This window comes from Ochlerotatus camptorhynchus, unplaced genomic scaffold, assembly GCF_037179485.1.
Source record: "Ochlerotatus camptorhynchus isolate MF236.1 unplaced genomic scaffold, CSIRO-AGI_Acam_v1.1 ptg000593l, whole genome shotgun sequence".
Lineage (NCBI taxonomy): Eukaryota > Metazoa > Arthropoda > Insecta > Diptera > Culicidae > Ochlerotatus > Ochlerotatus camptorhynchus.
The window spans coordinates 135,933-158,554 of NW_027041073.1; the positions used below are offsets into that span (position 1 = coordinate 135,933).

The following is a 22,622-nucleotide window of genomic DNA, read 5'->3' on the forward strand; positions in this document are numbered from 1 at the left end:
GTTTGCGAAATATATACATTGTAACGTACAGGGTTAAGATGACTATACAAAAATAAAAAGTATGTGAAGGTTGCTATTAATCATCGAGTATCGGGGTCATAAGTTTTCATCGTTGAACTTAATCAACTCCTCTCAATTTTATGACATTATATCAATACTGACCATCAGTGTTCATAGACTCCGGTCTCCAGCGATCAAATACATAGGTTTTTACACCTAGTAACCTCGAAACAAATTAGCTAAATTTTCACCGATTGTTTAAAAAGACATTTACTATAACATAACTATTTACTACATGCAATATTCCATTTACTATCAATTTTTAAATCAAAACAAAATATTAATAACTTGGAGCATATATATATACAATAATTGAGTCATGCGAATGGTGCACGAAACATTTCACGCGACTTGTCGGAGTTGTGTTCTAGTACGTTTTTCGAGATAACGTTATCACTGATTTATCTGTGTGCGTGATCTTGGTTCGGTCTTCTTAGAAACATTGTCAAACTGCTGTCAATAGTGATTCTGATGCGATGATGATAACATGTGGTAAGTAATGATGAGGTTTTAATAAGAAATTATTTGATTTGCCGGCTGCGAAATATCATCATATCATGATAGATTTTTATTAAAAATATTGGCCAATTGATCTTTCCATTGGTTTTGATTTTTCACTTAGTTGATCATGTACATTTCTTACTAGAAGCTCATCTCTGCACTTCTTTTGTTGATCACGTGACAATATGTGAATGGTGAGTATGTATAACGAAAGTGAAATCTGCTAGAATATGAGTAAAACTCATCGATTTCGTGTTCTATTGTTTTACTATATTGACTTGATCATGACCTTGACACAATTTTTTAACACACAGCTCATTTACACACATACATCTCTGCACAATAGCTTGCTGACTGACTGTATTCGAAGTTAAAACTTGTTTATAACTTTGTTTTCAAGACAGTTGAAACATACAGACGATATACGGTGCGCTTTAACATTCTGACTTTGAATACCAATACAAAACAAACAAATTAAAAGAAAATTATCCCCTTTTGGGAACTAAAATATGAAAATAACCATACAATTTCTAAAATTTTAGGTAAACATGCAAATCTACAATACTACTAGATTAAAACTATCAAACTACAGTGCGCAATCAACTACTAAACAACGTTGCTATTTTTAAACGGCCGTATTTACAAATATAATATGGATGCAACTGAATATTCATGCTACTCACGCATTGGTTTGCGTTCTTCTACCCCGGGGTTTTCCTGTTATTTTTGGAAGCTGATTTTCTAAACCATGGAAGGACAGGTACATTAAAACATGATTATTCACTAAAATATCTATCCCTTTCCACATTAAAACCTTCAACTTCTGGATTGCATAATTGAAATGATATGATTTAGAGCTCTTATTCTTCTTTTCTTTTTTTAAGGGAACTATGCTTTTAAATCCGCAGCTGAGAATACACCCAACGATTTTCCGTTTAAGTCCGACACCTCGTACGAACTGGTACCGACTTTCCGGAGGATGACGCATGGTGTGTATTGAGGTCCCAGCTTCGCGTTGAATTGGATTCCAGCAGACGACTGACGAAAACTCCGTTTATACACACGCTGACCCACATCAAACGTTGGTGAGTAACGCTTATGTCGGAGATCGTATCGTCTCTTCGTGTCCTCATGAGCTTTCTGGAGATGATCTCTTACCAACTCACTGATCCTTTTGTTTACACCTCTCCACCTTTCCATTCTCTGCTCTTCGGTTTGCTCTGTGATCGCCTCCAGTCTATGCTCAGATCCTTTGCTGATGATTTCGTGACCAAACACTACGCAATATGGGCTGAATTTGGTCGTCGTATGGATCGTATTATTCAGTACGAATTCCATCTCCGAAATCTTCGTGTCCCAAAGTTTTTGGTCATGTTTTACGTATGAACGAATCATTGCGTTAATCGTTCTGTTGAGTCGTTCAGCCGGATTTGCCTGGCTCCTATGGCGAGCATTCGCCCAATGTTGAACATCATATTTCTCAAGCAGATTATGGAAATCTTTCGACAAGAAAGTTGTTGCATTGTCCGTGATGACGATTTGAGGTGTAGAGAATTTCCTAAACCATTGCTCCTCTAATATTTTGCACAGCGAGACCGTCGAGATCTTCTTAACAGGAGCAAGTAAGCAATACTTAGAAAAGAGGTCCATGACCACCAATAAGTGCGCGTTGCCTTGCTTGCTTCTGGGAAGGGACTGGATGTAATCCATGCAAATTATTTGAAAAGGTCGTGAAGAAATCCTCTGCTTCCCCATTTCCGGAGCTGTCGACACGATAGAGTGTTTATTTTCCTTGCATAGCTCGCAGTTGGCGATATATTTTTTAATATCGCCGCTCATGCGAGGCCAGTAAAACTTTCGTTTGATTTTCTCAACACATTTTATGTATGCAATGTGGAGATTTTGGTCGTGTTCCTGTTTCAGGATCTGGGTTCGTTTTGAAGTTGGAACACACTGCTTCCATTCAAACCGGTAGTCCATTAAGTCGGACCTAGCGGCTACAAACTTGTAGAGAACTCCATCTACAATTTTGAAGTCTAAGTACTTCTCAGGATCTTCCTTCACTGTTGCTAACAGTTTCTTGTACCATCCGTCATCGGGCTCATCATCCAGCGTTTCGATAGATCGGGAGAGCGCGTCGGGAATAATATTCTCTTTCCCTTTACGATGACGGATCTCCATGTCATGTTGTTGAAGTTCGATGCTCCAGCGACTGAGCCGTGAGGAAGACCGCCATTTCGCTCGCATTATAAAAGTCAAGGCAGAGGAATCCGTCACAAGAGTAAACTTCGTCCCCTCTATATAACCTCTAAACTTTTCTATGCAGTGGAGCGCAGCGAGTCCTTCCTTTTCTGCCGCGTGGTAGTGCAACTCCGCTCCCTTGAGCTTTTCGGAGTGATACGCTATGACCTTCTCCTCCCCATTATGCACCTGCGTCAAGACCCCTGCGATAGCGTTGTCGCTTGCATCCGTTTGGACCGTAAAGGGAAGCATAAAATTCGGGTTGGCCATCACAGGAGCAGAGATTAGTCTCTCCTTGATGACCTGAAATGCATTATCAGCTGCTGTGTTCCATTGCACCCTCTTTGGCTTATTTTTCAATAAGTCAGTGAGAGGTGCTGTAATTTCACTATAATTTGCGATGAACCTACGGTAGTAATTGATCATACCGAGGAATCGACGAAGTTGTCTAACCGATTTCGGAACCTGATATCCTAAGATCGCCTGTACACGATCTGGATTAGGCCGTAATCCATCTTGAGACAAAATGTACCCAAGATGCGGCAATTCTTTGCAGCAAAATTTAGATTTTTTTACATTTATGCACAAGTTTGCTTCTCGTAAACGCTTCGCTAGGTCTTGAAGTTTTTGAATATGCTCTTCGAAAGTTTGGCTGACAATCACAATATCGTCTAAATAAACGAATATTGCTGGTTCTAAAGCACCGTGACTAAGCACACGATCCATCAATTTACTCAGAGTAGCAGGACTGTTTACCAACCCAAACGGAAGCCGTGTAAATTGAAACAGCCCTCTACCTGGGATTGAAAAGGCAGTGTACTTTCTAGAGTCCGGGCTCAACGGAATCTGTAGAAAGGCTTGCGATAAGTCAATGGTCGTCAAATATTTGACCGGCCCCAAATGACTCAAAATTCTGTTCTGGTGCGGTAATGGGTAAGCGTCCCTTTTGGTCCTCTCATTCAATTTTCTGGCGTCTAAGCACAGTCTTACTTCTTGACTGTCCCTCTTTGCAACAGGTACTACTGGTAAAGCCCAATCTGAGTTAGATTGCTCAACGATCCCATCTCTAATCATGTCGTCCAGTGCTCCGTGAATTTTCTGCTGTATCACTGGACTCCATGGATACGGGTTCTTTCTAACCGGATCTGTTTCCCTAAATTCCTCCTTCAATTCGATCGTATGTATTATTCGGTTAGTTGCTCCGAAATTTCCAGGTTCTGCGACTAAATACTCCTTTTTCACATTTTCCAGTTGTATCTTCTGTTCCTCCGTTAGCTCATCCTCCATCTCTACTTCCCTGCTAACGTCATCATCTAAGATCTCAACTGGATCATCTCGAATAGTTGGTCTAATCCCAAATTTTAGCCAAAAATCGTAGCCTAGCACACACCTACGGTTTAGATTCGGAGCGATTAGTACAGGCAAAATTTTCGTAGTGCCATTGAATGTGATTGGAATGTCTGCACATCCTTGGACTTCTAGCTCATCCCCAGCTGCTGTCCTCAAATTGACTGAAGTTGGTTGAAGCTTCAAATTAAGTTTTTTAATGATTTTGCTCGCTCCGATCCCTAGAACCGTCCGTGCTGCTCCACTGTCTAGAAGCCCAATCACATCAATCCCCATCAATTCAATCCTTGTAAATGGCCGGGCGTCTCCACTAAGCTTGACGAGCAATGTTGCTATCTCCTCCCGCATTGTGGCACGTCCTTCCACGATTGAGTATCCTAATTCCTGGAGACTGGATGCTGGATCTTCCGGCGATACGTGTTGAGGACTTTCGGAGACGATTTGACTGCTCTGCCTCATTGAGCAGTCTTCTTGGCGTTTTTTGATTCGCAGAATGGGCAGTCATTCGTGGGGAACCCTGGAAAACCACATTTCTCACAAAAGACGTGGCGTTCTTGTTCACACTCATGAAAACTGTGCCCCTCCTCGTGGCAATTAAAACATAAACTACGTTTTATCGGAATGTATGCTTTTACAATCCTTTGTAACGCACTGGTACCGCTCGGACCTGGTTTTGGGTTTTCCTGTCTTCGTTGATGATTTTGGTTGTTCTGCTGGATTGGCTTCTGTTTTGGTTGAAATTTCTGTTGATTATGTTCACCCTGAATTTTGTTCCTCTCAGGTGGAATTTGTTTACCTCCGGGTTTAAAATTTGGGTTAAAATTTCGTCCTTGGTATCCTCCTGTGTATCCTGATGGAAATCTATTGTTTAATCCATTCCCACCTCGGTATTGATTCTGCTGACTGATTTCCTCGACTTGACCATTTGGCCTTTCAAATCTACTCTCCTTTCTTGCATAAACCTGCCAATTAATACTATCGAACTTTTTTCCAAATTCCCTCATCTTAGGAATGGAGGTCACGTTCGCAGCCAACATCGCCGTTCTGCAATCTGCTCTGGTGTTCCGGAAAAGCACATCGAACTTTCTGGCATCATCCCATTGTCTCGACATACTCCGGAAAATTCGTACCATATCCAGATAATAGTCCTGGAATTTCTCCCTAGGACCTTGCTTTCGCGCATTCGCCAGACGTTCATACTGGTAATCAATGTCTACAGGTAAGAACTCGCTTTTAAGTTCAGTTACCAGATTCTCCCACGATCCTAACTCATTGTTCCCATTGACTTCCATAAACCACGACCTAGCTTTCCGCGTAAACAGATGATGTGCAGATACGAACAATTCTGCTTCTGTGCATCCTTCCGACCTTGCATTAAATTCAACTTCTTTGAGGAATTCGTTTAGCTTTCTCCCATTATCCATCCCATCGTACTTTGCTGACCATTTATGCACCGGTAATCGGCTAGTTCTTGCCCTATCTATCTCTACTTTCTTCCTATTGCTCTTGTCTGCATGATGGGAGGACTGAGTAAATCTCTTTTCTTCTACTACACTCTGAATCGAACCATATTTATTCTTCACCCATTCACAAAAATCCTGCTGATTAGCTTTCTGACGCGCATCTTTCTCATGTTGTATCGAACTTTGCTCTAACGGTGTACTAGTGCTTTGTTTGATTGGTTCATTTCCTTCACGATGTTTGGTTGCAGTCAAAGCTTCCAAAGCTTTAATACGCTGAATCAGCTGACCTACTGTTGCCATTAGTCGCCTATTCTCATCCGAAAGCTCTGCAACTCTTTCGTTCTCTTTTTCACCAATCACATCATCTCCACCTACAGCACCAACATCGTCAGAATTCTCCTCATATTCCTCTCTCCTAATACTTTCGTTCACATGCTCACTGCTCACACTCTCCTGTTCTCGCGTTTGTACCACTTCACTCTGACCAACTATGGACTCTACTTCTTCATTTTCATTCTCATTCCTCTCATCTATTTCTTCGCGGACTTGTCGTAGGCTTTCATTTACGATTGCTATCTCAGCTTCTCTCACTTCGGAGAGTGGTGAAGTGATTGAGTAAAATAGATTTAATAACCTGATACATTCTCCTGCTATCGTTGCTATGCTATTCAAATCTTCTTCTTCTTCTGCCTGTGTCCTCAACCGTTTCATTCTGAATAAAATGTGAAGAAGCTTGGATTTGAATTTTTGATCAGGGGCTTTTCGTATTTTCTTGCCTTCCAATATGGATTTTACACCCTGTAGCTTTTCATCACACCATTTCAACTCATCAATCAACGCAATCTCATCGTATTTGAAACTTAATCTTCTCACTTCTTTTTCAGCTTTCAACAAATTCCGCAAGGCTCTCTCCTGTTTACTACGCGATTCATCATCCATGTTCACACCACGAATCCGCAATTCATGATGGAGTTCGTCATCAGCCAGATGAGCAGTATTGAGCGCGTGGTACTGCGTCTCAAAGTGAATTAATTCCATTATGCAATGTTTGCGTGAAATTTAAGCAAAATTATAAAAAGAAAAATTAAAAAGAACTACCTATATTACGCTTAGCGGTCTTTCACGCTGAAAATTAATTTGAAAATCCTAATAATTGTAAAATCCTAGTTTCAAATTCAGAAATAAATCACTTTTCCTTTCTGGTGTTTTAATAACTCCTTCCGAAAACACACCACGCACACGGATAAACAGTTCGCTCCTTTGAATTCAATCTACTTGTTACTCACTTTTTGAACAATCGTTCTTTGTTACTTTTTTACGGACAATCAGAACCCCTCCATTGCAAATAAAATATTTGTTAAACTGGGTCAGGTAAAGTAATAATGTCAAATGTGCTAAGAGACTTGTGAAGGCCTGGATGTTTTCTCAGAGACCTCTGTAGAAACCAGCTCTATCAAGTGCGATCTTCCGAGCTGTATTCTTAAAACAACTGCCGATAAGACAATTTTAAGTTGGGCGCCAAAGTGTAAGTGTCAGCCACCTCAGTCAGGAGCACTTTCGAGACTCCCTGACTCCAATGGCCTCAGGGTCGGCACGCTTACCGATTGCAATTACGCGGGCAGGGAATGATCGCACGTGACACACAGAAAAAACTCCACAAGCACTTCACTACTCAAGAATAGACATTTATTGCACTTTCCTGAACTTTTATTCTCCCTCTTTACTACCTTATTCTCCCACTTTCTTACAATCTATCTGACCTGGTTTCTTCGTCGGGGCCCCTCGCAACACCTCCACTATGTGTCTTCGATTGTCGACCGCTTGTCCTCGGTCGACGTCCGCTTCCTCTCCACTTTCTCGTCGTGTATCTCGTTCGCGCGCTTGCTGTACGGGGTGGCGATGACGAGCACCAGGTTACTCTCCTGGGCCTGTGAGTTGGTGACGAACTCGGCCGGCAGGCAATGACGGTGTAACCTTCCGGTACGTCTACCGGAACTTCACTGCGTACAGGTGATTTGTACTAAATACAGCGGGGTCCTGCTGTCCTTGACTCTCTCCTCACACTTTTTCACTGTTTCCACTCTTACTTGCGTCAATTTAGCTGGCTTGCTTTCTTGATAAACCGTTTTCGCTGGTGGTCTTACGATCAGTCATTATTAATTTCAGAGTTGAGTGAGTCATTGGGTCACTGCTCCAGGCTGTCGGCCAGTGACCCGGGCCATTCGTCGTTCATCGCCAGTTTGTCGTGCCCGTTATCGTCCATTCAAAATGGCCATCTCTATCGCCACCCCCCATGGCCTCCCAACAGGCAGTTGTTTGTCTATCTGGTGGCGGGTTTTTGTAATTTTCGGTGGGGTGGATTGTTGCGTTCTACAGTAAGCTGTCCTACCTCTGCCTACTAGGGAGTTTGACAACGGAGAAAACTGCACAACACTCACGAACATTACCTGCCATTTTTTTACACTTTTACGGAACTAAACAAAAAACCACGATAATCTAAAAAATACTCGAAACAAAGACACTTGCACTTACAGTTGGGTGGTTTTACTCATTTCATGAGTTAAGCCACTTTTCTTCGAAATGGGTAAAATTTTACTCATTAATGGGTACTTTGAAGTTAGCGTGTAGGCAGAGACGTTGAATTGAGAAATCCAACTTAAACTCATACGCGCCTGGTGGCAGGAATAAGCACTAACCGACGGTGATAAGTCTGTGACAGCCCTTGAAAATTTCATTGATTGTTTGCAAAATTATTTAATTTCAATAATTTCATGAAAATTTCTTGTCAGCATGGATGAATCTTGTACAAAATGCATAAAACTATTTTGTAATGCATTGTTCTTAAATAAAAAGCTACTTCAAGACTTCACGCAGAAAAATTTACCGTCGAAACAAAAATATATGAGGTAAATTTAAACGTAAACTCAGTTTGTTCTGGCCACAAACATAAATTAGGTTGATTTCAAACGTATTCTACGTTTGAATCCATTGATAATAATGTTTAAAACAAAAATAATGTTACGTTTATTTTAAAAATATTCGTGTTGAAAATAAACGTGAATATTTTTGATTTATTTGAAACCTATATGCAATCAAAAATTAATATGTTTATTTTAAACATGCTTTTCATGTTTAAAATAAACAAACATGTTTTGAAATTATTTTAGCATTTGAATGCTGAATAAATCAAAATAAAATGGATAGCAAATTAATCTCGAAATTATTGGAAATTCCTACGATTATGAAAAGTCTGTGGATGTTTGGATCCGAGAGGCCGTCGGGGTGGGTGTCCGATCCGATCCAGTTCAGTAAAACTGGTGAAACATTGTGATATTAGCGTCATCTTGTCGTTTCTGACGCTGTTCGGGATGATCTGTTTTTCATTCGACGTCGGGTGGGGGGTGAGGATGATATGGGGATCGGTATCAGAAACGACGGATTGACGTTAATATTGTGATGTTCCACCGGTTTTGTCGAGCTTGGAACATTTGCTTGCATGGGTTTCCGGACCCTCTACTTCGGTTTCGCCGCTTGCAGGCCGTTTTCGGTTAAGTTTGCCGAATGTAAACAAGAAGGAAAAAAGGACACGCTAAAAATTGATTTCCCAGATTATGTATTGTTGAAATAAACATGCTTTTGAATTTATTTTAAACATACATATTTTTGTTGAAAACATGTTTTTAATTTACTTTGAACTATGCATATTTTTATTCAATAAACATATATATTTTTAACTTAAATGAACAAAATTTGGTTCCGTGTTATAAATTACTGAAAACATGTTAAGGTTTGAAATCATCTGCCGATTAAACAACAGACAAAGTTGGCCGACTAAATCAATCGACGAAAAACTATTAAATAGGCCGATTGCTCGGTATAGCACCAGACGAAAAACGATTTAATCTGCTGATTAATACACCGACTGAAATTAATTTTTAAGTGGCAATAGATTTAGTCGGTGGACGAATTGGGTGATCTGGATGATGTTTGTTTATTTGGAAGATATTTTCGAAACAAAGCACGATAAAATTCAGCATTATATACCATTATTACGAGTACTACTTTTTTGCTCGGATCATGTTTTGACTTCCACAGAAACTCGCTAGAATAAATAGAAAATAGTAGTTTTTTGGTTGAAATTTTAAAAATGTATTCAGTTTGACACATTATTTCGGACTTATCACCGCTGCGAGCGTCACGATGGTCGATTGAAACATGGATTTGTCAATACGAACCCGCCTGGAGAGGACTATTAGGTTTTGCACCGTCGGGATTAACCTCAATCTGATGACAGTTCAGTGGTACTGTTTACGTGGACGTGGACTTAGTCGTTTTTTTTCTTGGGTAGATTTTCTCGATAATTTTTCAAACTGCAGTGAGATGTAAACCACACTTCTGCATTGTCCACGAGCAACATCCTTTCATCGCGAGGAGGACGACTCTATCTACGATGCAAAAAAGATTGTGTTTTGCTGTGACTAGCTGCGCGCAAGCTGAGTAGATAGAAAGAAGATTGATGACGATTCTGAAGATTTCCTGCAAAAAGATGATGAGCGATGCAAGTAGATGCGACAAGTGAAAGATGATTTTTCGAAGATTGATTCGCTAGTGTGAGATTTGTTGAGCATCTAAACTTGAGATTTAGATGTGTCGCCCCCCTCGTTTCATCGCGCTGTTCCTCGACAATTTTCAACTTAAAGTTCGGTAATTTTAGAATATTTAATTTCGAAATATCGACTAAGTGCTTGTAAACAGTACCACTGAACTGTCAAAAAGGTTCAGCCTATTAAAACTGAGTTCATTCGTGACGTCACGCTGCAGAACCTAATAGACGAGTGCACGGGTGAACTTTTGTTCATCTACTGAAAAAAATTGACACAACAGCGGGGCCCTGTTTACTAAAAATGAACACATGAATAATGCTCGTGTAACATTTGAAAAGGGCCTATAAACTTTTGTAAATAATTTGCTAGCTCCTTTTCACGAGAACCGAAGTGCGCTCACGCAAATCAAGAGCACTATCGGGAAGGGGAGAATTTCCCCTACCCGACAGTGTTGTTAGTTTGCGTGAGAGTATTCAGTTCACACGAAAAGGGCTTAACAAGTTTTGTGTACAAAAGTTGATAGGCTCGCTTAAAATGTTACGCGAGTATTATTCATGTGTTCATTTTTCGTACACAGGGCCCCACTGTTGTGTCACTTTTTGTCGAGTGAGTGAACTCAAATCCATTCGTGCACTCCAATGAGCTGGATTACTGAGGTGAAGCAATCGGTTAAGTTGGGTGAGTGAAACCCATGTAAGATACAAGCAATTAGTGACGTCACTAATTGCGTTTGTGTTGATTTTTTGGTTTACTAATACAACCATATTTCACGATCTGCTTCACCTCTCTCTGTAGCTCATTGCGTGCACTCGCGAATGAGAACTCACTACTCAAATTTACTCATCGCTGAGTTCCTGCACTTTATGTGATTTATGAGTTGACTAAACTCAAATTTGGGTCGTTCTCATTCGCCGTGTGCGTATACGTATACGTGACGTAGTGTGCGTACGATAAACGTCATCAATCTCTCTATAATATAGTGGTGGTAGTGTGATCGTGCGAAGCGAAACCTGTAAAACAGTACAGTCGAAAATTTAGCTCGCTCGTTGCTTGTTAAATTGTTGTCTTCTGTGAATCTGTTGAACTTTTTTTTGTTTTATTTTTGTATATTTTCGTTCAAACGATAAAGTTGTAGCGTGTTCTGATAGGTTGGCAAACAATTACTGAAAATATGGCTGAAATGTATCCTAATAAGCGCATGCGAGAGCATTTTTACTGTGAGATTTGTCCGGAGTACGGATCGCTACCGTTAATTACAGAATGCGGCGAATGTAACCAAAGTCTGTTTCTGATGTGTCCCCACGACGGATTTCACGATGGTCGCTACATATGCCAAACCTGTGCAGAGCGGTTGTCCACCCAATTTACGGTTTGCACGTTCCATGGTAAGATCATGACCTATTACTGCTTGAATTGCGAGCGGGGTGTTTGTGCCGATTGCCCGCTCCAATCCAGTAGCCACGATGGTCACACTTTCGGACAATTGGAGAAACTTTACCAGCAGCGGATGGAACTTGTCACCAAGAAACTCGATGAACTTACAGTCGCGTTCAAATGTCGAGATGAGGATAACAAGCGGGTGTCCAAAAACCTAGAAATGATAACCGCTAACGAGATGGAGTTGATCGCTGAGGTTGATGCCTTGGGGCAATCAGCTAAAGGCGACATACGACGTTCGGTGCAAAAACGGAAGGAGCTTCTTCTGGCCAAGTTGAAACAGCCAATCAAGAAAGAATTGTACCGGCACGATTGGGAGAAAAGGATCAACAGCATGTCGAAGATGGAATTCATCCAAAAGTATGTGGAAACACTGGGACAAATCTCACAACAGATGCCACCCGTTATTGATGCACCTCACGAGTTGGTCGAGTGTCACAACATCAAATGGTTTGATTTTTTTTTTAAATGTTATTTAATACCTACTTACCTTAATGTTGATTGAAGATCACTTACTTGATGGTGCATTGAAGTGTAAGATCTACCAAATGTTCTGTATTGTATGTTAGGCTTCCTTTCCTTACTAACTTAATTGTGCCCCTCCTGTAATATCGCATATTGTGTGATATATCGTGCATACCACTTTCATGTTAAATATGCACCTTATACTCTTACTCTTTTTTACAGTTCGTTAATTCCGAAATTGATTATGCTACCGGTCTTTATCGAAAACATATATAAGAAGAAATACCCCGTTTCTTTTATGATTTTTGATGCATCTGGTTTCCCGTGGTCGCTGACGGCCTTTATCGAGCAGAAGTTCAGTATGCTATTTTCTCCAAAGAACAAAAGACACGAAATGTATGGTATTTCAGTTCTCTAGTGTCCTTCCGTTCATTAGGAGTGCATTTTTCTACTATATCTGCAGGTACAAGCACAAGGTGGTGATTGAAATACTTCATGACGATTTCATGAAGACGATTAACCACTCTTTCGTCATTCAACACTGTGACCAGAAAATGGAACTTGTTGACATGACGTTTTTGAAGGAAAACGGTTATATTAGCACCGAAGGTCATAACATGTTGATGATGCGCATCGCAATCAAACCAGTCAGTATTGTTGTGGAAAATTATCTACACATCGATGAAAACAATAAATTTCGCCATGGCGTTGCTGAAGAGGTTACCGACCTCAAGGATGAGGTTAACCAATTGTAAGCTAATAATCCTGAACTCTAGTAAGATAAATCGTATTGCATGTTCTATTTTGCTTATAGAAAACTTCGATCCAGTAGCAACTTTTTCCTGTCGCTCGAAACGCTGGTCAATGATGGAGATTTTGTTCTGTCCCATCCTCTCATGGACAGCCAGGGCATCGAATGGTGTCTCCGATTGAAGCGAAACATCAAGAAACGCCGCAACAAGCAGGCGAAGGCTTGTCTTGGGGCGTACATTGTGCAGCTCAGTGGTCCCAAAAGCAAGTAGGTATCTTTTCTAGCAAAGAACGATATGCTCATTTTTAAATAACCTGATAATTTCCAATCCACTCAGCACCAAGAGGGCAATTGCACAAGTGCACAATTTATTAAAAAGAGAAGATCTATTATAGCATTTTCAGCCATCCAGTATACCAACTGACAAAGAGATAAAAATTAAATCCCGCCATCTAGCTACGACACTGTTTTGTTATTAATTTATTTGAGCCTTAATAGTTGCGGTTGCTTTGCGGAGCCGTAATTCAATTTGCGTTTTACAGTGTTTCTTAAAACTAAAGGTAGTTAAAGGGGGGGGGGGGGGGGGTGAATACTCGCGGCTTACTCGAGGTTACGGGCTACACTTTATAAGGAGGTTGGGATGGGATCAAGAAAAAGTATACGAGGGTTGCGATTGACGGGCAAGTGTTCTGGATCCCTCTGGATAGGTGGTGGATGAAGCTATTCGTGGGCTATTAATGATGCACTCTTACGGAATAATGCACGGTTTAGATCTAATTTTCGGCCTTCTAAGCACAAAACCGCACTTTACCTCTCTTTTTCGGACGGATTTTTACAAAAAAATGGAATGTTTATACTTACTTCATATTACTTTTAAATTTATTTACCAATCAATAGTCACACATTGTATATATTTTGTTAAACATACAACTCTACTTGTTGATTCCAAATTCTGACCAGTCCTACGTGTTTGGTACAGACACATACGAATGTCATGGATTTACTTCATCATACGGATGACGGCAAAAATGGGTTCAGTTGGAGTGCTTGTGTTGTTTTTTAGAACAAGGGATTTACATTTTCCCTACCGTTGATCACTTTTGACTGTTTGGCGAAGGTGAGAGGACTTAATCTCATGCTGTATGCTTGCATTTTTTTAAATTATTGTTCCTATTTTAGAATAAATTACATTTCATTTTAACCTAGGTGCTCCAGTTACTACAGTAACTTTCCAGTCTTAATTGTTATGATATATATCTAACTGTTTTTACATTGTTTCTGCCTTGGCAGTTCAGTATTTTAAACAGGTTTTCTAAATCTGCATGTCAGTATAGCAATTGTCATCTTAAAACTAAAAACTAAAACTAAATCTTGTCTAGGTTTAAAGGCATTTGAGGATTGCACCGATTTTTGTCTGAAATTATTTATTATTTTGTTGGACATTTGTTCTAAAGTCTCAGCATTTAAAATTCTATATGTACCTCGGTATAGTACTCCAGCACCAGGGAGGCAACTTCAAAATCATCTTCAGAGCTTTGTTCTGAATCCTTTGAAGTGCTTTTTTCCTGGTAGTGCAACAACTAGACCATATTGGCACAGCATAAAGCATGGCCGGTCTAAAAATCTTGTTTTAATAATAGAAGTTTATTCTTCAGGCATAGTTTGGATTTCCTGTTTATAAGAGGATACAAACATTTTAAATATTTTTTAAATACATTTGGCTTGAATACCCTCAATGTGATTTTTAAAAGTTAATTTTTGTTCAAGTACTAATCCTACTTGACTTGACCAAGAAATTTGAACTCCGTTCATACTGACTATGTGACTACTACTAGGTTTCAAAAAGGAAGCTCTAGGCTTATGTGGAAATATTATAAGTTGAGTTTTGGAAGCGTTTGGGAGGAATCTTCCATTTTTGTAAATAAGAAGAGAAAATATCTAAACTTTTCTGCAGTCTGCTGCAAATAACACGAAGACTTCTTTCTTTAGCGGAAATGTCTGTGTCATCAGCGAACAAAGATTTGTGGCAACCCTGAGGCAAATCAGGGAGGTCCGAAGTGAAAATGTTATACAATATTATAATGGTCAACCAATACATTTTGTAGAAAATATCGTGTGTTACCGTGAAAAAGAAAAACACTTGGGACTAGTGGTTTTTCCTACACATTAAAATCTACAAATCAAGCATCGCATTATACACCTGGCCATATCCTTACAATCGCAAGGGATAGGAATCTTCTTCACGGTCAATGAGATCTACCCAAATTTGAGTTCAATTTACTCATAAATCCCAAAAAAGTGCAGGAACTCAGTGCTGAGTAAATTTTCCTGAGTGTTCCAGGTTTTTCCAGAAAAACATTCCCGAATATGAGAAAACTCAAGATAGGATTCAGTCAGTCTATTGGTAGTACTTCTAGACTGAGTAAAAATTTATTTTTTTTTCTTATTTTCCGGCAGAATCGAGGTTTTCCACAGGAAAACATGAGACAAATTTACTCATCGCTGAGTTTCTGCACTCAACTCAAATTTGGGTTGATCTCATTGGTCGTGCTGTTTATTTCTTCTGGCTGCAGAATAGTTCTGGAGTCCTTTTTGATTGAATCGTATGTAACAAACGTAAACAAATCGACATTTTAATGCAACCAGACTCTACTCTGCTTACTCTTCCTAAAGGCAAAATTTGGGCCCGCTACCTCATTTCTGTTTCATTTTCTCATCAAAAAACTATTCGTCGTATGTGCCAACTGACCAAAAAATATATCTCAATGTTACATACGACACCTAACTTCTATGGGGGTGTCAATCGTCGCATGTAACAAAGTTGACAGAAGCGTAAAAACTGTACATAAGACCTGTTGTTTTTTTCTAATAAAAGTGCAAATTTACCAAATATTCAATGTAAAACGGTTGTGGGTGGTCTATAAAATGATAACTACGCTTTTCATGAGTAATTACTCATAATAATACATTTTTAAACCGCTAAAAAGCGCACGTAAAAACACGGCAAAAGGTCGTATAATATTGATTGATTAAACAACGTTTGTTTTTCAACAGGAACGCTCTCAATACCTTACTCAGTTGATAGCAACACTCCTGAGATGTTAGTTAAAGGGAATTTTGAAAGAATTATCCATCTCATTGAAAATAGAAACAATTTTTTGTTCACCAAACCAAAACACTCCGTCTCCCTGATTGACAAAAATGTTACATACGACCCAATCTAAAAGGACTCCAGAGTTCAGCGATGAATGAGTATACCTTTAGGCGAATTGTAATATCAGAAATTTAAGCGTATCGATCTACAAATGTGTGACAAGCAATGCATTAGGTATAGGAAAAACGTGAAGGTGTGAGGGGGTTGATTTTCCCTAAATTTCGCGTGATGTACTTAATGCATGCTCCCTATGACCCCCTTCTGTGCTTGAAAACGAAAACAAAACAAAGTTTCTCCATATAAACACTCTGTTGTCAGTCAGATGAAAAATTGAAGCATGTTGCTAAAACCGAAACACTTTTGTAGTAGGTACCTACTAAATACAAATCCTAGAAATCACCGTATAGTGTTTTTGATCTAAATTCCACAACCCGCGCTTTACCTCTCTTTTCTGAATAAGTTTAAACAAAAAAATAGAAAATTTCTGTCAAAAATGACTTCTAAATATATGCACCTTTCCATACGTACCGTTAGATTTGATAAAGAGTCACAAATTGTTGAGATATTGTTTAAAATCTAACACTGTTTCTTGATTCTAAATTCGTTCTACGAGTTTCAATTCCGTCCTAACGCATTGAAACGCCATTAGATTTTCTTCGTCCTGCGGATAAACAGAAAAAGGGGATTCGATAGGAGCGCTTCTTTTGTTTTGAGAACTATTAGCGTAAATATTCATACAATGCGCTCTTACAGGATTTATGTTGTAGCCAATGAACTTACGCATCAGAACAAACCTATTATTGATTTGTGCATGGTGAAATCATTGATATTATTGATCTTTTCTGTTCGATAGGACGGAAATGGGCGATTACGACGAAGTAGTGCTCTACCCTACCTTGATTCGGATTCTAATTTTATCTTCTCAAATTTCAGCTGCAAGTTTTTCGTCACGCTGTACAATAACGATCCGGACAAGCACGTCAGAATGGTAGGAGAAGAAATGTTTGAACTGGAGGAGCTAACCTACGGCCAATATTCATTTGTTGATGTCGATCATTTGACTGAAGAGTTCGGATTTGTCAACGGTGGAACGGCCCGATTCGAATTTGGAATCACACCGATGATAAACGATCCTTCCGCGGTAGAAGACGAATCCCCACCCGTTCCAAACAATGGAACATCTGAAGATTTCCTTCACAGCCGACATCTGTTCGGCACGTTTGACTAACTTACGTGAACGAGTTTTTCCTTAACTGTTTGAACTGAAGTATTACTTTGTTTTTAGTTCTATTACCATTTGTTTTAAATACTTGATATCACATTGCACAAGCTCTAAAGCGAAATGATCGCAAATATTATTTTTTAACATCTGTTTATCTAACATACGGTGTAATTAAGCCGTATTAAAATTAAAGTAAGAATATTAAAGTTGCAACTTGTTTGCAACTAGGCGGAAAATGAATCAATAAACATAATATTTCGTAACAAACGGAGTCAAGCTGTTTTTACTAAACCCAAATTTTCACAGTTGCGGCAATTTGTCAGACTTCCAGTTATTAGGCAACTTTTCATCTTTATTTTCGAAAATTTTCAGCTCGAAATATTAATTTTTCCGCTGTTGGCAGCCCTGCAACCAGACAGATGCGATTAATTTGTCGCTTGCGGGACAGCGTAGTCAGCACTGAAACATCGGATTGTGTTCTTCATTCAAATATCTAAAATCTAACAGGATTTTTCCGAAGTTTGCAAAATTACCAAAATAGTGACGTTCTAAATAAAAAAAAGTTCAATTTTCGTTGAAAAAATTGCTACTCAAATGCGCATAAAAATGCAAAGGTTGTAATATCCAAAAAATCCTATGTTAGATTTTAATAATTAATTTTTACATCGCGGACAGAAGAATCACTAAAATTGATCGAATAGTCTTTGAGATCCTTGTCTCGCATGGTAAAAAATGGGGAGTACTACGAAAGGCCGAATCACAGAAGGCCGAAAACACAAAAGGCCGGAAAACACAAAAGGCCGAAATACACAAAAGGCCGAAATACACAAAAGGCCGAATCACAAAAGGCCGAAAAAGCTCGGGAAAGCAAAAAAGTGGACCGGTGCGATCACGTGCGTTCGTACCGGTCCACTTTATCGCTTTCCCGATTCGGGCTATTGTTAATTTTTTTTTAATAAGTTAAATTACATTATTAAAGTAAAGTTACAATAATTATTTCTGCATCTTCGAAATAAAATATAATGGAAGCTACTTAATAGCCATTCGATTTCTGTAATGAAAATTAAAAGAAAAAAAAACTTAAAATTTGGGTAGCTTTTGTGACGCCCTTTGGCGAAAACCCCTCCGTCAACGAAGACACACCCAGCGTTCATCGAGAGGATTGCTGAGACGTCAACTGAGTATAATAAATTCAGAACACTTGAAGAGCAAAATTTGCCAATCATTACACAAACTATTATTATCAATTGAACTATTATTCCTCTTTAGTAACCTTAATAGTAAGTAAATTAGTTAATACCTAAATTAGTGAATTAAATAGCCTAAAATTCGCCAAACAAAAGTGGCTATATGGTAAGCAAATGATATTGCACATTAGAATTGTGAAACCAATTGCAACAATATTTCATATAAATATTATTTTAAATATTCATTTCGCATGGTTTGCACACAATTCAGTGCCAACATTTCAAAGGGGCGTAATTGCATTTGTAAACAATGGCTTTAGCCATCGATTTCTCGCGAATAAAAGCTCACTCATGAAAAATAATGACACCATTAGGTAGAGGAATGTTTCCTCTACCAGCTAGCATTGTTATTTTGAAGAGGTAAGATTTCATTCGCGAGAAATTGATGGCTAAAGTCATTGTTTACAAAAGCAATTACGCCCCTTTGAAATGTTGGCACTGAATTGAATTACGCTAAAGGATTGTACCAAAGTAAGGTAATGCATTAATTTATTTGACAATTGAAATAGTGTAACCACTAAATTATAAAACTAATTAAACAGATATTGTAAAGATTCGACAAATACCAGATAGCTTCAGCGGATGTGAAGTAAACACTTAACGTTAGTTAACCTAAAATAACTAAGCTGAACATTATGTAAACTTTGATTGTTTGTTGATACTCTTTAGGGAAATTATAACTCTCTCGAACAAATCACATCATGGACTGTTAAATATCTGGAAAGACCGACCGATTTGTTACCAGTAACAGTAACAGCTTTAGTTTTATGTTTGTTTGAGTGTTTAACGACGATTTAATGACAAGATGGCTTCGTTTTTTGTGAATGCGGAAAAGTCAACGAAGTGTGGTGGTCAGATCATATTCAATTGAGGAACTGCGATTGGTGAAGTGAGCACGGTCTGGAGTATAACAAGGAAGACACATATCTGATGATATGTAGTGGTGGTAGATTCTCATAAATCGAGATTGTGTGTTCAGCCCAAGAATTTCTTCAAAATTAGCAATTATAAGTGTGTTCGTCACTCCGCATTTGATTAGTATTCTGAGAGAGAGCTCCCAGAAACGGTTCTGGAGGGGTGTTACTCCTGCCAGAACCTCGAGACTCATGTTATGCGTTGAGTGCATACAGCCTAGAGCAATACGCAGACAACGATATTGAATTCGTTCCAATTTTATTAGGTGACTTTTTCTTGCCGAGAGAAAGCAGAAAGAGCCGTACTCTAGAACAGAGAGAATAGTTGTTTTATAAAGCGTTATGAGGTCTCCCGGATGAGCACCCCACCATGTGCCGCAAATTGAACGGAGAAAGTTGATCCTCTGCTGACATTTTTGCTTCAAATACGTAATATGGGCATTCCAAGTGCACTTTGAATCAAACCAGACCCCAAGGTACTTGAAAGACAATGATTGGGTAATGTTTCTGCCCAAAAGATTAAGCTGCATTTGGGCTGGGTACCGCTTTCGAGTAAACACTACCAGTTCAGTTTTCTGCGGCGAGAATTCGATCCCTAGATTCATAGCCCAAGAAGACAAGTTATCTAAGGAATTTTGCAATGGTCCTTGCAAGTCCACGGCATGTGGACCTCTTACGGAAACCACACCGTCATCTGCAAGTTGTCTTAGCGTGCATTGTTCTGCCAAACAGTTGTCGATATCTTTGACGTAAAAGTTATAAAGAAGAGGGCTGAGACATGAGCCTTGGGGCAGGCCCATGTAGCTAATTCTGGAAGTTGTCAGTTGTCCAAGGGAAAAGTTAATTTGCTTTTCTGACAACAAATTGTACAAGAAATTATTTAAAATTCCAGAAAGTCCACATCTGTGCAGATTGTCTGACAGAATTTCAATGGAAACTGAATCAAAAGCCCCCTTAACGTCCAAGAATACTGAAGCCAATTGCTCCTTGTGTGCAAAGGCCAGTTGAATATCTGTGGAAAGCAGCGCTAGACAATCGTTTGTTCCTTTGCTCTTGCGGAACCCAAACTGTGTATTTGATAGCAAGTTATTTGATTCGACCCAGTGATCGAGTCTCCGAAGGATCATTTTCTCCAACAATTTCCTAATGCACGAAAGCATAGCAATCGGACGGTATGAGTTATGGTCAGACGCTGATTTGCCAGGTTTTTTAATGGCTATTACTTTGACCTGTCTCCATTCAGGCGGTACAATGTTGTTTTCTAGCAAGGAATTGAATAAATCTAGCAAGCGTCTTTTAGCGATATCTGGGAGATTTTTCAGAAGATTGAATTTAATCATATCGCTTCCCGGTGAGGAGTTGTTCGATGAAAGAAGAGCCATAGAGAAATCCAGCATTGAGAATGGTCTATCCAGAGAGCCGCCGCTAGGAGACGCTTCTCGAAGAATATTTTGTGCTGGAACTGAGTCCGGACAGACCTTTTTAGCGAAATCGAATATCCATCGGTTGGAGTATTCTTCACTCTCATTGAAAGATGAGCGGTTACGCATGTTGCGAGCCACCCTCCACAAGGTGTTCATTGAGGTTTCTCGTGAGAGTCCCTCGACAAAATTGCGCCAATAACCGCGTTTTTTTGCTTTGATTAATTGTTTCAGCTTTGTCTCAAGCTTTGAATATTCCTCGAAGTAAGTGGAGGTTTTGTGTCTACGAAAAGCTTTGAAAGCATCAGATTTTTCTACATACAATTTTGTGCATTCTTCGTCCCAACCAGGTGTGGCTGGTCTCCTTTTAAAGGGTGCACTTGGAACTTTTCTTTTTTGTGCTTCCAGTGAGCTTTTGTAAATCAAATCGGCTAGGAATCGATATTCTTCCAATGGTGGAAGCGCATCTATTGATTCGACACCGATTGTCACCGCCGTTGCATATTTCTGCCAGTCGATGTTCCTTGTAAGATCAAATGGAACCCGAGATGGTTCTGCAGAGTGAGGGCCACACTTTATTGAAATGATGATTGACAAATGATCGCTACCATGGGGATCATTGATAACCTTCCACTGACAATCCAATGATAGCGATCTTGAACACAAAGATAGGTCGAGTCGGCTTTCTCGAGCCGGAGGTTTTGCTATACGTGTCGCTTCACCTTGAACACTGGTGAAGCGACACGTATAGTCATCTCGCATCTCGCATTTCCGTAATAGTCAAATTGAAATCGTCACATAAATCGTAAAAAATAGCCGCTCTATTGTCGTCATATAGATCGCCCCACCCAGTACCATGGGAGTTCATATCACCTAGAATTAATACTGGGGATGGAAGAATCGAAACTAGATTCCAGAGTTGACTACGGCTAATGGAGGTTCTTGGTGGAACGTATACTGAAGCTATGCAAAGATCTTTGTTCTTCACATTTATTTGGCAAGCAACGATTTCGACGCTGGATAGAGCAGGAAGGGAAATTTTGTAGAAAGGGTAGCACTTTTTGATCCCTAAAAGTACTCCTCCATAAGAATCGTCTCTATCCAGGCGTATAATGTTAAAATCGTGGAAGTTGAGTTCTTTATCGGAAGAAAGCCATGTTTCACAGAGAGCAAATATATCACAGTCAGAATTGTGAAGTAAAAATTTGAACGAGTCTAGTTTAGGCACTAGACTACGGCAGTTCCACTGTAGCACAGTGATCATATCTTCGACCTCGTTCGACGAATTATCCATCGAAAGATATGATTGATGCAAGGAGGGGCCATGAAACAGTCAATTGCTTAAGATATGATTCTAATGTTGGAAGCAAGGCAGAAACTAAGCTTCTTAGAGGGTCTTGTATGTTGAACATGTTTAATATGAATTCCACAATGTCCGAAAAAGCTAGCAAACCTCGTTCGGACTTGGATTTCTTTTGAGAAGTTTGAGGAGCAGCTTTTTTATTTTTTTTATCTTTGTTGGGCAATGGCGGAAAATTCTTGCTGCATCCAGGGATTGGATCAACAGGAGCCTTCGGTTTTGTTTTTTCATCCCCATTACCCTGGGAATTTGGCAATCGTCTGGAGGTGACTTTAGTTTTCTTACGCTCGGGCGGAAAAAACTCCGAAAAAAACTAGATGCCGCGTGACTGAGACCGGGACGTTGTTAACCGACTGAGTGTTCAACTAGGAATGTAGATCAACGTTGATGTGTATAGAAATAGCTAAAGGTATAGTTTTGATTTTTGTTTTGTTT

General features: G+C 39.4%; 1 protein-coding gene and 1 long non-coding RNA gene across 2 annotated transcripts; both read left to right on the top strand.

Moving 5' to 3' along the window:
* Positions 1-1,214: 1,214 nt before the first annotated feature.
* Positions 1,215-6,859, top strand: LOC135713929 (uncharacterized). The gene is made up of 4 exons (XR_010518793.1): positions 1,215-1,321; positions 1,446-1,646; positions 5,159-5,368; positions 6,497-6,859. It is a non-coding gene; the product is annotated as an uncharacterized LOC135713929 (long non-coding RNA).
* Positions 6,860-11,249: 4,390 nt separating this feature from the next.
* Positions 11,250-17,485, top strand: LOC135713927 (E3 ubiquitin-protein ligase TRIM37-like). The gene is made up of 5 exons (XM_065237146.1): positions 11,250-12,103; positions 12,341-12,514; positions 12,582-12,869; positions 12,933-13,136; positions 16,957-17,485. Exons 1-5 carry the CDS (start codon positions 11,388-11,390, stop codon positions 17,249-17,251), a joined length of 1,677 nt encoding a protein of 558 aa, XP_065093218.1. The 5' UTR covers positions 11,250-11,387; the 3' UTR covers positions 17,252-17,485.
* Positions 17,486-22,622: the final 5,137 nt, after the last annotated feature.